General features: G+C 45.3%; 1 protein-coding gene across 4 annotated transcripts in view; it reads left to right on the forward strand.

Moving 5' to 3' along the window:
- bbs7 (Bardet-Biedl syndrome 7) overlaps positions 1-23,028 on the forward strand; it is an 81,003-nt gene that overhangs the window by 43,390 nt on the left and 14,585 nt on the right. For all 4 annotated transcript variants that reach the window (XM_072584217.1, XM_072584218.1, XM_072584219.1 and 1 more), the window contains 5 exons: positions 896-1,035; positions 4,909-5,073; positions 6,149-6,258; positions 6,343-6,446; positions 7,786-7,909. In XM_072584217.1, coding sequence (XP_072440318.1) covers positions 896-1,035; positions 4,909-5,073; positions 6,149-6,258; positions 6,343-6,446; positions 7,786-7,909 — 643 coding nt within the window. The remainder of the gene's footprint in view (positions 1-895; positions 1,036-4,908; positions 5,074-6,148; positions 6,259-6,342; positions 6,447-7,785; positions 7,910-23,028) is intronic.

Consider the following 23,028-nt stretch of genomic DNA (forward strand, 5'->3'; position numbering starts at 1 on the left):
GTTGGATCTGTACCTTTGCAGCCTACAAAGGCCAATATATCTACAAACGGTTTGTTTGTAGATTTTCAGACTTTAATTTTTACATTTATGCCATTTTTGGGTAAATACTTAGTTTCAGATGAGATATTAATTATTTTTGTCTCATGGACGTAAATGATACTAAGACACTTGTCAAAGATTGCAGCTATCATTTTGCTGTTCTAGCAAAGTATTTGTTTTAACAGCATTGTTATAACATTATTTGGTCATTGTGGAATTGCTGTTTCTGCTAATTGGCTTCTGCTTAAACAACATTATAAAAGCACATCATTGCTTATAAAGTGCTTTAAAACATTCTGAAATGGTGAAAGGTACTTTGTAAAGTAAGTCCTCCTTCTTGCACAAGCCTCAATCTCCTTTAATGGGAATGAAAAACTCTAAATGGATGGCAGTCTTTCTTGGAATATTGAATTAGATTTGTTCCATGTTTAAGGTTCAGGTAACCAAGTTTTTGAAATAATAGTTGAAATTGGGTTTCCAGTGTACTTGGAGATACTGTATTTTAATGTAATGTATTTTAATGTAACAGACAGGCAGTATGCCTCAATGATATATTGGCCTTTGTAGATTGCATAGACTTGGGTTGTGAAAGTGAAAGGAAATTGAGAAAATATAATTTTATACCAGAATATTTATTTTTCTAGAAGTACCACTGAATTATTTAAGATGAGACACTTGGAAACACATTTCTACTGAAGGTTACACAGTTAGATTTTGTTTTTTCTCCACATTCTTAAAAATTATTGGAGACTTTAGCATCAATCTGTAGTAAGGTTCACCATGTAGTAATAGTTTTAACTGGTTTTAAAGACATTGTGTGCCTTTCCAGAACGTTCATTTTCTGTTTTTTCTATAGATTCGTTCCATAGAAGGACAACATGGAACATTACAAGCCTATATTACCCCACGTCTCCAACCTAAAACCTGCCAGGTCCATCAGTATCAGATCAAACCACTCTCACTTCATCAGAGGACACATGCTATTGATCATAACAGGTTGGTTAATGAAAGCAAAATGCTGTGGGTACTGGAAATCTGAAATAAAAATAAGTGCTGCAGAAACTCAGCTGATCTGACAGCATCTATGGAGAGAAAATAAGTTAACCATTCAGAATGACTTGAGCGTGAGCAACATTTCAGCTTTTATGGTAGATAAATTATCTCTGAGTCAACATCATAACATGGATTCTGAAGTTTTTGAAATAATAGTTGAAATTGGGTTTCCAGTGTACTTGGAGATACATTAAAATACATTACATTAAAATACTGTAACAGACAGGCAGTATGCCTCAAGGAAAAATTGGCCTTTGTAGATTGCATATACTTGGCTTGTATTCCCTGAAATATTGAAGATTGAGGGTGATCTATTTCATGTGTTTAACATGACTAAATAAATCATAAATTAGATAAACTGTTTCTTCTAGTGAAGAGGTGCAGAAAGCAGAGGCATTAAACTGTTCAGAGATGTCAGAAGTACTTCTTCACAAGTTAATGTAAACCAGTCCTGAAGAAAGGTAAATACCCGAAACATTGACTTCTCCACCTCCTGATTCTGCCAGGCTTGCTGTGTTCTTCCAGGTTCCTGTTTGTGTACAGTATAAATCTGTAAATTTTTATCTGCACCTCACCTTCACCTTCAAGCGATCTTAAGGCTAGATGAATATAAAATTTCAAAAGATAAAATTTAATGGATTTTGTTTGGCAAGGATATTGAGAATTATGAAGCAAGGTGGATAAGTGGAGTTAGGATATGGATGAGCAATGATATTATAACGATATATTCTTTCATTGGATGTGATGTCATTTGCCAACATTTGTTGTCAATTCCTAAATGCCCTTAAACTAAATGGCTTGCTGGGCCATTTCAGAGGGAGTTAAAAGTTAAGCCAGTTAGCTGTAAATCTAGAGTCAGGTATAAACCAGACTGGGTAATTATGGTAGATTTCCTTCCTGAAAGCGTGTTATTGAACCAAATGAATTTTTAAGACATTATGAAAGTAATTTTGCCATGAAACTGAGATTAATGTTATGTTCCAGATTTATTAATTGAATTTAAATTCCACCCCCTGCTCTGATTTGAGCTAGTGTCCCCAGAGCATTTAGAATCATGGAGTCACAGAAAAAGGCCATTCGGCCCATCGTGCCCACGTTGATTTTTTAAAAAGCCAAACAGTTCTAATCCCATTTTCCAGCAGTTTGCTTTTATAGGCGAAAAGTGAGGACTAAAATGCTGGAGACTAGAGTCGAGAGTGTGGAGCTGGAAACACACAGCAGGTCAGGCAGCATACAAGGGGCAGGAAAATCAACATTTCGGGCAAAATCAGGATTCCTGATGAAGGGCTTTTGCCCGAAATGTCGATTTTCCTGCTCCTTGGATGCTGCCTGATCTGCTATGCTTTTGCAGTACCACACAGGAGATCTCCCAACCACAGCTTCGAACCTCATAGTCTGGGAACCCCGCACTGTCCGGTTCTATCTCCTTCCCAAGATCCACAAGCCTGACCACCCTGGCCGACCCATTGTCTCAGCATGCTCCTGCCCCACTGAACTCATTTCTACCTACCTCGACACTGTCCTATCCCCCCGGTCCAGGAACTCCCCACATACGTTCGAGACACCACCCACGCCCTCCACCTCCTCCAAGACTTCCCTTTCCCCGGCCCCCAACGCCTCATCTTCACCATGGATATCCAATCCCTCTACATCTCCATCCGCCATGACCATGGCCTTCAAGCCCTCCGATTTTTCCTCTCCCGACGTACCCAACAGTACCCTTCCACCAACACTCTCACTCGTTTGGCTGAACTGGTCCCCACCCTTAACAATTTCTCCTTCGAATCCTCCAACTTCCTCCAGACCAAAGGGGTAGCTATGGGCACACATATAGGCCCCAGCTATGCCTGTCTCTTTGTTGGCTACGTAGAGCAGTCAATTTTCCGTAATTACTCCGGCACGACTCCCCACCTCTTCCTCTGCTACATTGATGACTGCGTTGGCGCCACCTCATGCTCTCGCGAGGAGGTTGAGCAATTCATCAACTTCACCAACACATTCCACCCTGACCTTGATGATCGACTTGACACTGACATTTTTTACAAAGCCACCGACTCCCACAGCTACCTGGATTACACCTCTTCCCACCCCACCTCCTGCAAAAATGCCATCCCGTATTCCCAGTTCCTCCGCCTCCGCCGTATCTGCTCCCAGGAGGACCAGTTCCACCACAGAACACACCAGCTGGCCTCCTCCTTTAGAGACCGCAATTTCCCTTCCCATGTGGTTAAAGATGCCCTCCAACGCATCTCGTCCACATCCTATACCTCGGCCCTCAGACCCCACCCCTCCAACCATAACAAGGACAGAACGCCCCTGGTATTCACCTTCCACCCTACCAACCTTCGCATAAACCAAATCATCCGCCGACATTTCCGCCACCTCCAAACAGACCTCACCCCCAGGGATATATTTTCTTCACCACTCCTTTCTGCCTTCCACAAAGACCATTCCCTCCGTGACTACTTGGTCAGGTCCACCCCCCCCCCACCCCCCATCCTGGCACCTTCCCCTGCCACCGCAGGAATTGCAAAACCTGCACCCACACCTCTTCCCTCACCTCCATCCAAGGCCCTAAAGGAGCCTTCCACATCCATCAAAGTTTTACCTGCACATCCACCAATATCATTTATTGTATCCGTTGCTCCTGATGCGGTCTCCTCTACGTTGGGGAGACTGGACGCCTCCTAGCAGTGCGCTTTAGGGAACATCTCTGGGACACCCGCACCAATCAACCCCACCGCCCTGTGGCCCAACATTTCAACTCTCCCTCCCACTCTGCTGAGGACATGGAGGTCCTGGGCCTCCTTCACCGCTGCTCCCTCATCACCAGACGCCTGGAAGAAGAACACCTCATCTTCCACCTCGGAACACTTCAACCCCAGGGCATCAATGTGGACTTCAACAGTTTCCTCATTTCCCCTTCCCCCACCTCACCGCAGTTCCAAACTTCCAGCTCAGCACTGTCCCCATGACTTGTCCTACCTGCCTATCTTCTTTTCCATTTATCCACTCCACCCTCCCCCCGCCCTGAACCATCACTTTCATCCCTTCCCCCACTCACCTATTGTACTCTATGCTACTTTCTCCCCACCCCCCACCCTCCTCTTACTTATCTCTCCACACTTCAGGCTCTCTGCCTGTATTCCTGATGAAAGGCTTTTGCCCGAAACGTCAATTTTACTGCTCCTTGGATGCTGCCTGAACTGCTGTGCTCTTCCAGTACCACTAATCCAGAAGCTGGTTTCCAGCATCTGCAGTCATTGTTTTTACCCCTACTTCAGTGGAGGACCACGTCACCATGGGATTGGGATCATGAGCGAAGCAGGATAGGAAGACCTATTCGAAGCGCTGGTATGGAATGCATTGTTTGCAATATCTGTTGGGTAAAATGGGAAAATAACACAACTTGCTGCTGTCTGATCTGAAGTTTTGGTTTGAATGTGGCAGTTGGTCTTGGTAGCTTTGGGTTTGGATGTTGAAACATTGGGTAGGGAATAGGATTTATGCAATGACTGAATATGGTGACTAATTAAGGACTACATTTTCGGTAAGAGAAACGGCTGGCAATGTCTAAAAGGACTTAACTGGAGCAAGAGGGACACAATTAACATTTCGGGTTAATGACTTTCCATAAGTACTGTGTTGTTGTTTGCAGTATTACCTCCTATTTTAAAAGAACATTTCACAAACTGCACGCTTGCCTCCCTCAAAGGAAAGGAGAAACTGGCCAGAAATTTAAAGAGATAAAGCTATTGTAACTTTCCGTCATAGTTACTTTTGCCCTTTTTTTTCTATCTGTTCTCTGTACCTCAGGCCAGTGAATACACTGATACTCACAGGACAGTTCAGCTTTGCAGAAGTTCATTCCTGGGTTGTCTTCTGTCTGCCTGAAGTACCAGATAAAGTTCCGGTTGGTGATAACGTCACATTTTACTTTCAGAACACATTTCTGGATACACAGTTGGAATGCACCTACAAGTAAGAGAAATGACCCACTGATTGGATATCATTTTTTTGTTTAGTAATCTAAATGTTGAAAATTTTAAGAATTTTAAATGAGGATTATTAGCTTTTATTAGCTATTACGCATCTTAATTTTTCATTACGATTTATTAAACTGTTCAAATGCAGCTTGGTCAGAAATGAATTGTCTATTGTATAACCTAACTGTTCAGCATATTATAATATTGAAAAGAACCTAAACAAAATAAACTTTTTGTTTAAAGGCTAGAATTACAATACAAACAAGTTTTTCAGAGGTCTCATACTCGGGGCTTCAGTGCACTCCTAAGTTATGCTATTGCTTTCACAATAATATGCATTAAAAGCACTCTGGATCAGTGCAAATGCTGCGGTTTCACTTCACTTAGCTCTTAGAAACTAATCATTAGCAAGCAACCTTTTAAAATGGTATTAGATATTCTACGTGAAATTAAAACTCTGAAATTCCCTCCTTCTGTTTTTACCTTTTAAGATGGTCCTTAAAATCTACCTTTTCAAAGCTTTTGTTCAGCAGCCCTTATGTCATTGCCTTTAGATCAATGTTAATATGTATCTGATTATATTCTCGTGCAGAGCCTTGAGACATGAAATTCCAAGAAAAGAACCAAACAAACACTTCCACAGTGCTTTCATTGCCCTAGCTCATTGGTTCCCCCAACATTAAACTTCAGGTCCTCAATTGGATATGTTCCAGATTTCCTTGTGGCAGGAATGTGTCCATGTGCCAACTGGTGGCAAAAAAAATGCAGGTTTCTGTTCCTGCTGTCATGATCATTTAAAATCTGCCCAGTTAATGGAAACAATATTGTGTATAGCAAATTAATTAATTTGCATTCCTTTTTGGTCATCAGCATCATTGGGACTTGATTATTTTCATATATCATATCTATTAAAACGTGGTCCATGAGTAGATGTAGAAGAAATTGTCTATATACTTATTAAGTCAGTATCACTTTGTTGCAGAACAGTAACAATGTTTGCTGAGTTAATCTTGTTTCTTTCCAATAATCTTGTTTTTGAGGATTACTTAATTATTTGCATATACTTTTAGAAAAGGTGAAGGAACGTTTAAATCTGACAACATCTCGACTATTTCCATCCTGAAAGATATATTGACAAAAGAAGCTACAAAAAGAAAAATCAATCTCAACATCTCATATGGTGAGAACCAGCCCAAAATTTAAGATCCTAGAATTCCACTGTTTATGATCTGTCATTCCTGAGAGGTGTATTTTTTTTTTAAAGATGTTAATGAGGAATCTATAAACTACACGTTAAAATTGATCCATCCCAAATTGGAACATCAGTTGCTTTTGGCCAAGAAAGTCCAGTTAATTGATGCTTTGAAGGTAAGTTGCAAAGATGAGCTCAGAGATGAACTGAGAAAATCAATTCATAAATGTATTGCTGCATTCTTTACTACTACCATCCTAGGCTTCCATTCCTCTTCAATAACCTCACAGCTGCCCCTTGTGTTCCTATCAGCAATCTTCAATGGGCCTGCTTCATAAAAATACACACAAAACCTTACAGCACTGAAGGAAGTTATTCATCTCCCTATGTCTATGCCATCTCTTTGAAAGAACTATCCAATTACACTCAGTTTGGGATTTGATGGAGATGAATATGGTTGAGACTAGGTTACGTAAGAAATCTGAAAAGAAGAGAAGGAAACTAGGGATCAGGACATTTTGAGTATCAGCAGGTGGGGAGAGAGACTACTGAGCAGAGGTAGACTGAACTGCATTTCCTGCGAGAGCAGTAACAGAAACAATGTGATGGCGACCGTACTGAGAGAAGCAGCCAATGAAGGAGTGAATGAAGCCTGGGCACTGTATTGTTGACTATTGAAAGATTGTTTTCACTGCTGGGTGAATGAAGAACAGAGAGTAATAATCCTCACAAGCACCAATACATGGAGGAAGGATACAAAGAACCAAGTATTGCATCGGACCATAGTAATGCTATGGATTTGGGAGAGCAATAAAAGTCTCCTCCTTACAGTCCTTTTAAAGGACAAATATTTTGTTTACTGCAGAATTGGAAAACTTGGTTGAAGCAGGTTGCAATTAGTTTTAATGAATTTTGCAGAAGGGTCCTAAAACATGACCACCATCTCAAATGTTGCTGCCTGGAATCTAACACTCGGCATATTCCACTTTCTCATCACCCCTGCGCTAACTGACCTGTATTAATTCCCCATCTACCAGCATCTCAAGTACAAAATTATCAACAATGTTCACATTGATTTATGGCCTTCGCATTCCTCATAAACGCCTTTGCAAATTGTGCATTCCTGTAACTTTGATCTCTTGTGCATCTTGAGCTTCCTTCACTCTACCATAGCAAATCATGCTTATCTAGATGTAAGGTATTTGAGCTCATATATGCCTGAATCTGATCTCTTGTATAATATTTCTAATGGTTGCTGCAACTCTATCTACATCACCTCCTTTAATAGCCACCTTAAAATTTATTGCTCTTCGTTGACCACTTAATTATCTTTTTTTATTCAATGCTGAGTTTTATCTGATTATACGTTTGATTATGCTTTATAATAAAGCAGTTTTATATCAGTTTCCTATATTAGAAATGTAATATCAATGCAAGTTATTAACAGCAATAGTGGAATGTAGAGGCTCTTTGTGACCAAGTATATGGTCTGAGGGATGATCCATCTTATTGCAGGAGCTGCAACTCTATGAAGGGAATGTGGATTTCCTAATACCGGAATACCGTTGCATTTTAGAGGAAGCTGATAACCTGCTGGAAGAGTATAAGAAACAACCTGCTCATTTGGAAAGATTATATGGCAAGTACTGTAATTAGCAAGCGGGGATAATATGAATACTTGGCTACATCAAATAGGTATCTCTTTCAAGTACACAATACATAGCACAACCTTGGACCTGTTCTGTTTCCTTCAATTTGTAATTTTCCTCTGACAATACTTCTTTACTTTAGGCTTCAGTTTGGCTGGCGCTATTAAAAGCTTATGAACTCTTCTAAAATGGGACTGTATGTTCCAGCTAAAACTTTCTTAGGTGTATCGGAGAAGTTTAAAACACCTAAAGCATAAACCTGTCTACAAATTCTCTCTTTCACTCTTCCAAAATGTGGCTGTATATCCTTCGGCACCTCTTAAGCATTACATCAGTAGCACAACAATGATTTATATCATGTCTTTAATCATAAACTTTACTGTACAGGAGGAGGCCATTCGACCCATCATGTCTATATTGATTCCCAGAAGAGCCACCCAGCTAGTCCCATCCTCAGCCCGATTTCCATAATGTTCTAAATTCATCACTTTCAAAAAAAGTCCAGCTCCTTTTTGAAAACCTCATTTGGAATCCACCTCCTCCACCACTCTCGGGCAGCTCAATTCAAATCCTAACAACTTTCTGCGGAAAGACATTTCTCCTTATCTCACTCCTAGCTCACTTTCACTGACTGTTTATGAACCAGGCCAGACCCCCTCAAAATATTTTAAGAAGATATTCTAGGCCCTAACTTTTTTTTATTTTAAAGGCACGTGTGAAGTGGGTATTCCATGTGTGAGGCAGCTGGTCAAACCACACGGCTTTAAGCAAAACAGAATTAGTTTAAACACTATACAGGGGAACGAACCTCAATTATCCGAACGTGATGGGCAGGTACTGTTTGTTCATTTAATCGATTATTTGGTTTATCGATTAAATGCCTTTCTTCTGGGGCTCGGAGTTTTTAAAGTCTGCTCCCAGTTCAGGAGACTGCAGCAGCACACCGTGCGTGAGATCCCGCCACCAACCCTGTGCAATCTCCAACACCGCCCCCGCCTCCAACATCGCCCCCGCCTCCAACACCTTCCCTGCCACCGCCCCCTGGCCCCAACACCTTCCCCTACCCCCAAACCGTCTCCCGTTCCCAACCCCGCGCAACCTCTCCCCACCCCAACACCTCCCCTGACCTCAGAACCGCCCGCCCCAACCCTGTGCAGCACCTCCCCTGCCCCAGCACCACCTCCCACCCCCAGCATCTCCCCGACCCGAGAACCGCCCGTCCCCAACACTGCCCCGCCCCCAACATCTCGCCCCACCCCCAACCCTGTGCAACACTTCCCCCGTCCCCAACAACTCCACCCTAACCCCGCCCCCAACCCTGTGCAACACCTTCCACCACCCCCCAACCCTGCCCACTCCCACCCCTCTCTGGGACAGCTGGATTGCACACCAACAACAAGACTGCTGCTGCTGCCTTTGTGGGGTAAGTCTCCAAATAGTGTGCATGCGCGCACACACACACACGCAGCCTCACACACAACTTTTCACTGCAACTTTTTGACAATGTTGGAGAGATTATGTGGGGAAGGGCAGTTTAAGGTCACCCCTGTGTAGAATTCCAGGGAAAGTGTGGGGAGAGAGGGAGGGAGGGCAGGCAGTCAGTCATTTGGTGCCTGTTTAATCACTGTAACTAAAAGATGTGATCACTGTTGGAAACATGTCTGATGTAGTGTTTCCATCAGGACCTCGAGATCTCCTTCGGACAATCCAATTTTCAGATAATTGGTATTCGGATCATTGAGGTTCCTCTGTAATTGAAACATGAACAAAAAGCAAACTTTAGAATAACTTAACTATTGGAAGATTTAACTGACCTGATACAGTAACTATTATTAATTAGCTGTTCCAATGTAGTAACATCCCATAGATGTGCACCTTGGCAAACAGGTAAATTCAAACACCAATTCTTACACGCAGGAAGGAACAAAATCTAAAGACAGATTTCAGAGAAAGTCACAGGAATTCTTCACTTAAGCTTGCAAATCCCCTGGACTCTCATCTTGAGACTGCTACAGATAAAACAAACTAGGACAAATCCTGAACCGGGAGAACTGACCACTCCCTTCCATTGTTAAACTAGACTCTTCAGCACCTCTGCCTTTACAACCTCTCTTTGAAAAAAAATCAAGGACATAATAACCTTTTTTAAGTGACAGCATCACCAGATTCTTGGTACCTAGGGTATATCCCAACTGGCCCAGGGGATTTATCTATCCTTTATGTTTTTCAAAATTTTCAGCACATCCTTCTTCCAAACATCAACCTGGTCTAGCATATCAGTCTGTTTCACGCTGTCCTCAGAAATGTCAAGGTCTCTATTAGTAGTGAATACTGAAGCTACGTATTCATTAAGGACCTCCCCAACTCCAGGCGCATGTTCCCTCCACGATCTTTGATCGGCCCTATCCTCACTTTGGCCATCCTCTTGTTTCTCATGTAAGTGTAGAACACCTGAGGGTTTTCCTTAATCCCACCCACTAAAGCTTTTTCATGCCTTCTTCTAGCTCTCGTAAATCCATTCTTCAGTTGCATCCTGGTCACCTTATAATCTTGTAAAGCCCTGTCTGATCCTTGCTTCCTCACCCTTAAGTTTTCTTCTTCCTCTTGACTAGATGTTCCACATCCCTTGTCACCTTGTCAATTTACCATCCCTTCCCTGCTGCAGTGGGACAAACCTGTCCAGCAGTATCAGCAGCCTCCACATTTAGAGTCAGAGAGTCATAGAGATGTACAGCATGGAAACAAACCCTTCAGTCTAACCTGTCCATGCCGACCAGATATCCCAACCTAATCTAGTCCCACCTGCCAGCACATAAGACCATAAGACATAGGAGTGGAAGTAAGGCCATTCGGCCCATCGAGTCCACTCCGCCATTCAATCATGGCTGATGCGCATTTCAGCTCCACTTGCCAGCGTTCTCCCCGTAGCCCTTAATTCCTCTAGACAGCAAGCACCTATCAATCTCGGCCTTGAAGACATTTAGCGTCCCGGCTTCCACTGCACTCCGTGGCAATGAATTCCACAGGCCCACCACTCTCTGGCTGAAGAAATGTCTCCGCATTTCCGTTCTGAAATGACCCCCTCTAATTCTAAGGCTGTGTCCACGGGTCCTAGTCTCCTCGCCTAACAGAAACAATTTTCTAGCATCCACCTTTTCAAAGCCATGTATTATTTTGTACGTCTCTATTAGATCTCCCCTTAATCTTCTAAACTCCAACGAATACAACCCCAGTATCCTCAGCCGTTCCTCATATGCTAGACCTGTCATTCCAGGGATCATCCGTGTGAATCTCCGCTGGACACGTTCCAGTGCCAGTATGTCCTTCCTGAGGTGTGGGGACCAAAACTGGACACAGTACTCCAAATGGGGCCTAACCAGAGCTTTATAAAGTCTTAGTAGTACATCTCTGCTTTTATATTCCAACCCTCTTGAGATAAGAGACAACATTGCATTCGCTTTCTTAATCACAGACTCAACCTGCATGTTTACCTTTAGAGAATCCTCGACTAGCACTCCCAGATCCCTTTGTGCTTTGGCTTTATTAAGTTTCTCACCATTTAGAAAGTAGTCCATTCCTATATTCTTTTTGCCAAAGTGCAAGACCTCGCACTTGCTCACGTTAAATTCCATCAGCCATTTCCTGGACCACTCTCCCAACCTGTCTAGATCCTTCTGTAGCCTCCCCACTTCCTCAGTACTACCTGCCTGTCTACCTAACTTTGTATCATCGGCAAACTTCGCTAGAATGCCCCCGGTTCCCTCATCCAAATCATTAATATATAATGCGAACAGCTGTGGCCCCAGCACCGAACCCTGCGGGACACCGCTCGTCACCGGCTGCCATTCTGAAAAAGAACCTTTTATCCCAACTCTCTGCCTTCTGTTAGATAGCCAATCCTCAATCCATCCCAGCAGCTCACCTCGAACACCATGGGCCCTCACCTTGCTCAGCAGTCTCCCGTGTGGCACCTTATCAAAGGCCTTTTGAAAGTCCAGATAGACCACATCCACTGGGTTCCCCTGGTCTAACCTACTTGTTACCTCTTCAAAAAATTCCAACAGGTTTGTCAGGCATGACCTCCCTTAACTAAATCCATGTTGACTTGTTCTAATCAGACTCTGCTCTTCCAAGAATTTAGAAACCTCATCCTTAATGATGGATTCTAGAATTTTACCAACAACCGAGGTTAAGCTGATTGGCCTATAATTTTCCATCTTTTGCCTTGATCCTTTCTTGAACAAGGGGGTTACTACAGCCATCTTCCAATCGTCCGGGACCTTTCCTGACTCCAGTGACTCTTGAAAGATCTCAACCAATGCCTCTGCTATTTCCTCAGCAACCTCTCTCAGAACTCTAGGGTGTATCCCATCGGGGCCAGGAGATTTATCAATTTTAAGACTTTTTAACTTTTCTAGCACTATCTCTTTCGTAATGGCAACCATACTCAACTCAGCCCCGTGACACCCTTTAATTTTTGGGATATTACTCCTGTCTTCCACTGTGAAAACTGACGCAAAGTACTTGTTAAGTTCTCCTGCTATTTCCTTATCTCCCATCACTAGGCTCCCTGCATCAGTTTGAAGTGGCCCAATGTCTACTTTTGCCTGTCGTTTGTTTCTTATGTACTGAAAGAAACTTTTACTATTATTTCTAATATTACTGGCTAGCCTACCTTCATATTTGATCCTCTCATTTCTTATTACACTCTTTGTTATCCTCTGTTTGCTTTTGTATCCTTCCCAATCTTCTGATTTCCCACTGTTCTTAGCCACTTTATAGGATCTCTCTTTTTCTTTAATACATTTCCTGACTTCCTTTGTCAGCCAAGGTTGTCTAATCCCTCCCCGGTTAATCTTTCTTTTCTTGGGAATGAACCTCTGTACAGTGTCCTCAATTATACCTACAAACTCCTGCCATTTTTGCTCTAGTGTCTTCCCGGTTAGCCTCTGCTTCCAGTCTATTTTAGTCAGTTCCTCTCTCATGCCCTCATAATTACCTTTATTCAACTGTAACACCATTACATCAGATTTCGCCTTCTCCCTTTCAAACTCCAGACTGAACTCTACCATATTATGGTCGCTACTTCCTAAGGGTTCCCTTACTTTAAGATCTTTTATAGAGTCTGGTTCATTGCAAAGCACTAGGTCCAGAATAGCCTGCTCTCTTGTGGGCTCCATGACTAGCTGTTCCAAAAAGCCATCCTGTAAGCATTCCATGAATTCCCTTTCTTTAGATCCACTAGCAACATTATTTACCCAGTCCACCTGCATATTGAAGTCACCCATGATCAATGTAACCTTGCCTTTCTGACATGCCTTCTCTATTTCCCGGTACATGTTGCGTCCCTGGTCCTGACCACTGTTAGGAGGTCTGTACACAACTCCAATTATGGTTTTTTTGCCTTTGTGGTTCCTCAATTCCACCCACACAGACTCCACATCATCCGATGCTATGTCATTCAATACCATAGATTTAATTTTGTTCTTAACTAACAAGGCAACTCCACCCCCTCTGCCCACCTCTCTCTCTTTTCGATAAGTCGAAAAACCATGGAGGTTTAACTGCCAGTCCTGACCCCCCTGTAACCAAGCACCCGGCCTATATCCTTCCAAACCCTTCCTAATCGTATACCTATCCAAATGCCTTTTAAATTTGCAATTGTACCAGACTCCACCACTTTCTCTGGTAGCTCATTCCATACATGTACCACCCTCTGTGTGAAAATGTTGCCCCTTAGGCCTCTTTTATATCTTTTCCCCTCTCACCCTAAAACTATGCCCTCTAGTTCTGGAAAAGACTTTGTCTATTTATCCTATCCATGCCCCTCATAATTTTGAAAACCTCTATAAGGTCATCTCTCAGCCTCTGACGCTCCAGGGAAAACAGCCCCAGCCTGTTCAGCCTCTCTCTCCAGCTCAAATTCTCCAACCCAGGCAATATCCTTGTAAATCTTTTCTGAACCCTTTCAACTTTCACAACATCCTTACGACAGGAAGGAGACCAGAATTGAACGCAATATTCCAACAGTGGCCTAACCAATGTCCTGTACAGCTGCAACATGAGCTCCCAACTCCTGTACTCAACACTGTGTCTGACCAATAAAGGAAAGCATACCAAACGCCGCCTTCACTATCCTATCTACCTGCGACTCCACTTTCAAGGAGCTATGAACCTGCACTCCAAGGTCTCTTTATTCAGCAACACCCCGAAGGACTTTACCATGAAGTGTGTAAGTCCTGCTAAGATTTGCTTTCCCAAATTGCAGCATCTCGCTTTTATCTGAATTAAACTCCATCTGCCACTTCTCACCCATTGGCCCATCTGATCAAAATCCTGCTGTAATCTGAGGTAACCTTCTTCGCTGTCCACTTCACCTCCAATTTTGGTGTCATCTGCAAACTTAGTAACTATACCTCTTATGCTCGCATCCAAATCATTAATGTAAATGATGAAAAGCAGAGGACCCAGCACTGATCCTGTGGCACTCCACTGGTCACAGGCCTCCAGTCTGAAAAACAACCCTCCACCACCACCCTCTGTCTTCTACCTTTGAGCCAGTTCTGTATCCAAATGGCTAGTTCTCCCTGTATTCCGTGAGATCTAACCTTGCTAACCAATCTCTCATGGGTAACCTTGTCAAGCGCCTTACTGAAGTCCATGCAGATTGCGTCTCCTTCTCTGCCCTCATCAATCCTCTTTGTTACTTCTTCAAAAAAACTCAATCAAGTTTATGAGACACTATTTCCCATGCACAAAGCCATGTTGACTATCCCTAATCAGTCCTTGCCTTTCCAAATACATGTACACCCTGTCCCTCAGGATTCCCTCCAACAACTTGCCCACCACCTACATCAGGCTCACTGGTCTGTAGTTCCCTGGCTTGTCCTTAACCACCCTTCTTGAACAGTGGCACCAGGTTTGCTAACGTCCAGTCTTCCGGTACCTCACCTGTGACTATCTGTGATACAAATATCTCAGCAAGAGGCCCAGCAATCACTTCTCTAGCTTCCCACAGAGTTCTAGGGTACACCTGATCAGGTCGTGGGGATTTATCCACCTTTATGCGTTTCAAGACATCCAGCACTTCCTCCTCTGTAATATGTTGTTGTATATTTTCCTAAGAACATCTGTTCCCAATTTAGGCACCTCAGTTCCTGCCTAATAGCATTGTAATTCCCCTCTCCCACAAATTAAATACTTTCCCATATCATCTTCTCCTCTCTCTCTCCATGAGTCTAGTAAAGGTCATGCTGTTATGATCACTATCACCAGAATGCTCTCCCACCACGAGATCTGATGCCTGACATGGTTCATTGCCAAGCACCAAATTCGATATGACCTCTCCTCTCGTTGGCCTGTCTACATACTGCACCAGGAACCCTTCCTGGACACACCTGATAAAAACTGCTCCATCCAAACTGTTTGAACTAAGTAGTTTCCAATCAATATTAGGAAAGTTGAAGTCATCATGACGACAACCCTGTTACTTCTGCACCTTTCTAAAATCTGCCTCCCAGTCTGCTGCTCCATGTCTCTGTTGCTATTGGAGGACCTGTAGAAAACTCCCAATAAAGTGACTGCTCTTTTCCTGTTTCTGACTTTGACCCATACTGACTTTGTAGACAGACCCTCCTCGATGACCTCCTTTTCTGCAGCTGTGATACTATCCCTGATTAGCAATGACACTCCTCCACCTCTTTTACCTTCGCTCCCCCCCCATTCCTTTTGAAACATCTCAACCTTGGAACATCCAACAACCATTCCTGCTCCGATGATAGCCAAATCTCTGTAATGGCCACAACATCATGGTTCCAAGTACTGATCCATGCTGTGTTTGTCACCCTTATTCTTGGTACCTCTTGCATTAAAATAGACACACTTCAACCATCACACTCTGACTGCGCCTTTGCCCGACCAACTGTCTATCTCTCCTCGCAGACTCTCTGCATGCTGTATCTGGTTGTTCACTACCTACTCCATCATCTGAACTGTAATTCAGGTCCCCTCCCCCCTGCGAGTCTAGTTTAAACCTTCCTGAAGAAGTCTCACAAACCTCCTGCCCAGGATATTGGTACCTCTCTAGTTCATGTGCAACCCGTCCTTCTTGTACAGGTCCCACCTCCCCCAGAAGGTATCCCAATGATACACGTATTTGAAGCCCTCCCTCCTACACTAGCCCTGCAGCCATGTGTTCATCAGAACTCTCTCTCTATTCCTAGCCTCACTAGCACGTGGCACCGGTAGCAATCCTGAGATTATTACTCTGTTTGCCCTGCCATTTCACTTCTAACCTAATTCCCTATATTCTCTTTTCAGGTCTTTCCCCCCCCCTTTCTCCACCTATGTCATTGGTACCGATGTATACCACGACTTCTGGCTGCTCCCACAACCCCTTAAGAATCCTCTAGATGCAATCAGAGACATCCCTGGAACCTAGAGTCATAGAGATGTACGGTATGGAAACACCCCCTTCGGTCCAACCTGTGCACGCTGACCAGATATCCCAACCCAGTCTAGTCCCACATGCCAGCACCCGGCCCATATCCCTCCAAACACTTCCTATTCATATACCCGTCCAAGTGCCTCTTAAATGTTGCAATTGTACCAGCCTCCACCACATCCTCTGGCAGCTCATTCCATACACGTACCACCCTCTGTGTGAAAATGTTGCCCCTTAGGTCTCTTTATATCTTTCCCCTCTCACCCTAAACCTATGCCCTCTAGTTCTGGACTCCCCCACCCCAGGGAAAAAACTTTGTCTATTTATCCTATCCATGCCCCTCATAATTTTGTAAACCTCTATAAGGTCACCCCTCAGCCTCCAACGCTCCAGGGAAAACAGCCCCAGCCTGTTCAGCCTCTCCCTGTAGCTCAAATCCTCCAACCCTGACAACATCCTTGTAAATCTTTTCTGAACCCTTTCAACTTTCACATCTTTCCGATAGGATGGAGACCAGAATTGCATGCAATATTCCAACAGTGGCCTAACCAATGTCCTGTACAGCCGCAACATGATCTCCCAACTCCTGTACTCAATATTGTGTCTGACCAATAAAGGAAAGCATACCAAACGCCGCCTTCACTATCCTAACTACCTGCGACTCCACTTTCAAGGAACTATCAACCTGCACTCTAAGTTCTTTGTTCAGCAACACTCCCTAGGACCTTACCATTAAGTGTGTAAGTCCTGCTAAGATTTGCTTTCCCAAAATGCAGCACTTCGCATTTATCTGAATTAAACTCTATCTGCCACTTCTCAGCCCATTGGACCATCTGGTCCAGATCCTGCTGTAATCTGAGGTAACCCTCTTTGCTGTCCACTACACTTCAATTTTGGTGTCATCTGCAAACTTATGCTCGCATCCAAATCATTTATGCAAATGACGAAAAGTAGAGGGCCCAGCACCGATCCTTGTGGCACTCCACTGGTACAGACCTCCAGTCTGAAAAACAACCCTCCACCACCACCCTCTGTCTTCTACCTTTGAGCCAGTTCTGTAACCAAATGGCTCGTTCTCCCTGTATTCCGTGAGATCGAACCTTGCTCATCAGTCTCCCATGGGGAACCTTGTCAAACGCCTTACTGAAGTCCATATAGATCACACCTACTGCTCTGCCCTCATCAATCTTCTTTGTTACTTCTTCAAAAACACTCAATCAAGTTTGTGAGACATGATTTCCCATGCACAAAGCCATGTTGAATATCCCTAATCAGTCCTTGCCTTTCCAAATACATGTACATCCTGTCCCTCAGGATTCCTTCCAACAACTTGCCCACCACCGAGGTCAGGCTCACCGGTCTATAGTAAGGCAACTCACCATCTGGGAGTTTTGCTCGCAACCACAGAATCTCCTGCCTGTTCCTCTCTCCATTGAATCTCCTATCACTATTGCTCTCCTATTCACCCCCCTTCCATTCTGAGCCACAGCCAGGTTCAGAACCAGAAACCTGGTTGCTGTGGCTTTCCCCTAGTAGGCCCCCCACCACCACCAACAACAGTATAGAAAATGGTATACTTCTTATTAAGGAGAACGGCCATGAGATCCCTGCACGGTCTGCTTATTTCCTTTCCTTTCCCTTTCCTGATGGTCACCCAGCTACCTTTGTCCTGTAACTTAGGTGTGACTGTAAATCTTGTCTATCATCCCCTCAGCCTCCCGAATGATCCAGAGTTCATCCAACCACAACCCAAATGTATCCGTTCACATGCCCAGCAATCCCTGTGTCTGTGTCCAGTCCTGTTGAGCTTTCGCTCTGCCTATTCACAAGTTAGGTCTTTAAGAAGAACATTTACCTTTCCACCAGCTCCCTGAATCTCTCTCACTGCTCCTGCTGCTGCAGCAAAATGGAAGCTGCTGATTCCACAAGCTAAATATTGAAATGAAAAATCGACCTTCCCGGCAGCTCCCAGTCCTCACTCTCACTGCTCCTGCTGCTGCTGCTTGATGAGTTGCTTGTCCCACCTTGGCTTGTCTTCCAGTCATGGAATCACATATGAATCAGACTTTGTAACTGCATTAACTTTGCAACGGTCTATACTTAACTGTTGGGTACCATCTGGTTTTCGCACCATTACTATAGGTGAGTTCCAGTTGCTGTAACTCACTTTGATTATGGTGTCTTGGAGCATGCATTCAATCTCTTATTGAACATGTGCCAGCTTTTGATGGTTAAGCCTATAAGGATGTTGCTTAATTGGAACAAAATTTCCGCTATCTACAGCACATATAATTAGATTAGTACTTCCGAGCTTATTCCCACATGGCGCACCGTGCGATAGTAATAACTCTTTCAGGTCATTTCACTTTTTCTCTGGAAGGTAACTAAATAATTTATCCCAGTTTTTGAGAACTTCCTCATTGTTCAATTCAGATTGAGAAATGTTGAGCTCAGAATCTTCTGAACTTTGTATTGTAACTTTACTACGGTGAAAACACCTGAGCCTTTTAACTTCTCTTTTCCCTTCAGTACCAGAAACCTGGTTGCTGTGGCTTTCCCCTAGTAGCCCCACCCGCCCATATTTTCTCCCCCCTTTCTTCTCTCTCTTCCCCCCTTTCTTCTCTCTCACTCCCCCCATTCTTCTCTCTCATTCCCCCCATTCTTCTCTCTCATTCCCCCCATTCTTCTCTCTCATTCCCCCCATTCTTCTCTCTCATTCCCCCCATTCTTCTCTCTCATTCCCCCCTTTCTTCTCTCTCATTCCCCCCTTTCTTCTCTCACTCCCCCCTTCTCTCTCACTCCCCCCATTCTTCTCTCTCATTCCCCCCTTTCTTCTCTCACTCCCCCCTTTCTTCTCTCACTCCCCCCTTTCTTATCTCTCACTCCCCCTTTCTTATCTCTCACTAACCCCTTTCTTCTCTCTCACTCCCCCCTTTCTTCTCTCTCACTCCCCCCTTTCTTCTCACTCACTCCCCCCTTTCTTGTCTCTCACTCCCCCCTTTCCTCTCTCTCCCCTCTTCTCTCTCTCTCCCCTCTTCTCTATATCTCTCCCCCCTTTCTCCTCTCAGTCCCCCTTTTCTTATCTCTCTCTCTCCCCTTCCTCTCTCTCACTCCCCTCTTTCTTCTCTCTCACTCCCCCCTTCTCTCCCCCACTTTCCTCTCTCTCTCCACCCTATCTCCTCTCTCTCCCCTCTTCTCTCTCTCTCTCCCCCCCTTTCTTCTCTCTCACTCCCCCCTTCTCTTCACTCCCCCTTTCTTCTCTCTCTCTCCCCCCTTTTTTCTCTCTCTCTCTCCCTCCCTTCTTCTCTCTCTCTCACCCCTTTCTTTTCTCCCTCTCCCCCTTTCTTCACTTTCCCTCCTTTCTTCTCTCTCTCCCGCCTTTTCTTCTCTCTCTCCCCTCCTTTCTTCTTCTCTCTCTCGCTCCTTCTCTCTCTCCCCCCTTTCTTCACTCTCTCTCCCCCCTTTCTTCTCTCTCCCTTCTTTCTTCTCTCACTCCCCGCTTTTTTCTCTCACTCCCCGCTTTTTCTCTCTCACTCCCCCCTTCTCTTGCTCCCCCCCTTTCCACCCTCTCTCCCCTCTTTCTTCTCTCTCTCTCCCCCTTTCTTCTCTCTCACTCCCACCTTTCTTCTCTCTCTCCCCCTTTCTTCTCTCTTTCTCCCCCCTTTCTTCTCTCTCTCTCCCCCCTTCTCTCTCTCTCACTCTCTCACTCCTTTCTTCTCTCTCTCCCTCCTTTCTTCTCTCGCTCCCCCCTTCTCTCTCACTACCCCCTTTCTTCTCTCTCCCTTCTTTCTTCTCTCACTTCCCGCTTCCTTCTCTCTCACTCCCCCTTCCTTCTCTCTCACTCCCCCCTTCCATCTCTCTCACTCCCCCCTTCCTTCTCTCTCACTCCCCCCTTCCTTCTCTCTCACTCCCCCCTTCCTTCTCTCTCACTCCCCCCTTTCTTCTCTCTCTCTCCCCCCTTTCTTTTCTCACTCCCCCCTTCCTTCTCTCTCTCGCCCCTTTCTTTTCTCTCTCCCCCCTTTTTTCTCTCTCTCTCTCCCTCCCTTCTTCTCTCTCTCTCTCACCCCTTTCTTTTCTCCCTCTCCCCCTTTCTTCTCTCTCACTCTCTTTCTCCTCTTTCTTCTCACTCCCCCCTTTTTTATCCTCTCTCTCCCCCTTTCTTCTCTCTCTCTCCCCCCTTTCTTCTCTCTCTCTCCCCCTTTCTTCTCACTCTCTCCCCCTTTCTTCTCTCTCTCTCCCCCTTTTTTCTCTCTCTCTCTCCCTCCCTTCTCTCTCTCTCTCCCCCATTCTTCTCTCTCTCCCCCATTCTTCTCTCTCTCCCCCATTCTTCTCTCTCTCCCCCATTCTTCTCTCTCCCCATTCTTCTCTCTCTCCCCCATTCTTCTCTCTCTCCCCCATTCTTCTCTCTCTCCCCCATTCTTCTCTCTCTCCCCCATTCTTCTCTCTCTCCCCCATTCTTCTCTCTCTCCCCCATTCTTCTCTCTCTCCCCCATTCTTCTCTCTCTCCCCCATTCTTCTCTCTCTCCCCCATTCTTCTCTCTCTCCCCCATTCTTCTCTCTCTCCCCCATTCTTCTCTCTCTCCCCCATTCTTCTCTCTCTCCCCCATTCTTCTCTCTCTCCCCCCATTCTTCTCTCTCTCCCCCATTCTTCTCTCTCTCCCCCATTCTTCTCTCTCTCCCCCATTCTTCTCTCTCTCCCCCATTCTTCTCTCTCTCCCCCATTCTTCTCTCTCTCCCCCTTTCTTCTCTCTCTCCCCCTTTCTTCTCTCTCTCCCCCTTTCTGTCACTCCCCCTTTCTTTTCTCACTCCCCCCTTCCTTCTCACACTCCCCCCTTCCTTCTCTCTCTCGCCCATTTCTTTTCTCTCTCTCCCTTCTCACACTCTCCCCCATTTCTTATCTCTATCCCCCTCTTCTCTCTCTCGCCCCCTTCTCTCTCACTCACCTCTTTCTTCTCTCTCTCCCCCTTCTCTCTCACTCACCTCTTTCTTCTCTCTCTCCCCCCCCTTCGCTCTCTCTCCCCTTTCTTCTCTCTCACTTCCCCCTTTCCTCTCTCTCATTCCCCCCTTTCATCTCTCTCGCTCCCCCCTTCTTCTCTCTCTCCCCCTTTCTTCTCTCTCTCCCCCCTTTCTTCTCTCTCTCCCCCCTTTCTTCTCTCTCTCCCCCCTTTCTTCTCTCTCCCCCCCCCCCTCCCCCCCCCCCCCCCCCCCCCCCCCCTTTCTTCTCTCTCTCCCCCTTTCTTCTCTCTCTCCCCCCTTTCTTCTCTCTCCCCCCCCTTTCTTCTCTCTCTCCCCCTTTCTTCTCTCTCTCTCTCCCCCCTTTCTTCTCTCTCTCTCCTCCCTTTCCCCTCTCTCTCTCTCCTCCCTTTCTTCTCTCTCTCTCTCTCCCCCCCTTTCTTCTCTCTCTCTCTCCCCTCTTCTCTCTCACTCCTCCCTTTCTTCTCTCACTCCCCCCTTATCTCTCTCTCCCCTCTTCTATCTTCCCCCTTCTCTCTCTCTTGCCCTTTTCTTCTCTCTCACTACCCCCATTCTTCTTCTCTCATTCCCCCCTTTCTTCTCTCTCATTCCCCCTTTCTCTCTCTCTCTCCCCCCCTTTCTTATCTCTCTCTCTCTTCTCTCTCTTCTCTCTCCCCCCTTTCTTCTCTCACTCCCCCCTTTCTTCTCTCACTCCCCCCTTTCTTATCTCTCACTCCTCCTTTCTGATCTCTCTCTCCCCCCTTTCTTCTCTCTCTCCCCCCTTTCTTCTCTCTCTCCCCCCTTCTCTCTCTCTCCCCTCTTTCTTCTCGCTCCCCCCTTCTCTCTCTCTCCCCCCTTTCGTCTCTCTCTCCTCCCTTTCTTCTCTCTCTCCCCCTTCTCTCTCTCCCCCCTTTCGTCTCTCTCACTCCCACCTTTCTTCTCTCTCACTCCCCCCATTCTTCTCTCTCATTCCCCCCTTTCTTCTCTCTCACTCCCCCCTTTCTTATCTCTCACTCCCCCCCTTTCTTCTCACTCACTCCCCCCTTTCCTCTCTCTCTCCCCCTTTCTTCTCTCTCTCCCCTCTTCTCTCTCTCTCCCCTCTTTCTTCTCTATCTCTCTCTCCTCTTTCTTCTCTATCTCTCTCTCCGCTCTTTCTTCTCTATCTCTCTCCCCCCTTTCTCCTCTCATTCCCCCTTTTCTTATTTCTCTCTCCCCCTTCCTCTCTCTCACTCCCCCCTTTCTTCTCTCCCCCCCTTTCCTCTCTCTCTCCACCCTATCTCCTCTCTCTCCCATTTCTTCTCTCTCACTCCCCCCTTCTCTTCACTCCCCACTTTCTTCTCTCTCACCCCTTTCTTCTCTCTCTCCCCCCCCTTTTTTTTCTCTCTCTCACCCCTCTCTTCTCTCTCCCCCCCTTTCTTCTCTCTCTCCCCCCTTTTCTCTCTCTCTCTCCCTCCCTTCTTCTCTCTCTCTCACCCTTTCTTTTCTCCCTCTCCCCCTTTCTTCTGTCTCACTCTCTTTCTCCTCTTTCTTCTCACTCCCCCCTTTTTTATCTCTCTCTCCCCCCTTTCTTCTCTCCACCCCTTTCTTCTCTCTCTCTCACCCCTTTCTTCTCTCTCATTCCCCCCTTTCTTCTCTCACTCCCCCCCTTTCTTCTCTCATTCCCCCCCTTTCCTTCTCTCTCATTCCCCCCTTTCTCTCTCACTCCCCCCTTTC

This window comes from Chiloscyllium punctatum, chromosome 14 (assembly GCF_047496795.1).
Source record: "Chiloscyllium punctatum isolate Juve2018m chromosome 14, sChiPun1.3, whole genome shotgun sequence".
NCBI lineage: Eukaryota > Metazoa > Chordata > Chondrichthyes > Orectolobiformes > Hemiscylliidae > Chiloscyllium > Chiloscyllium punctatum.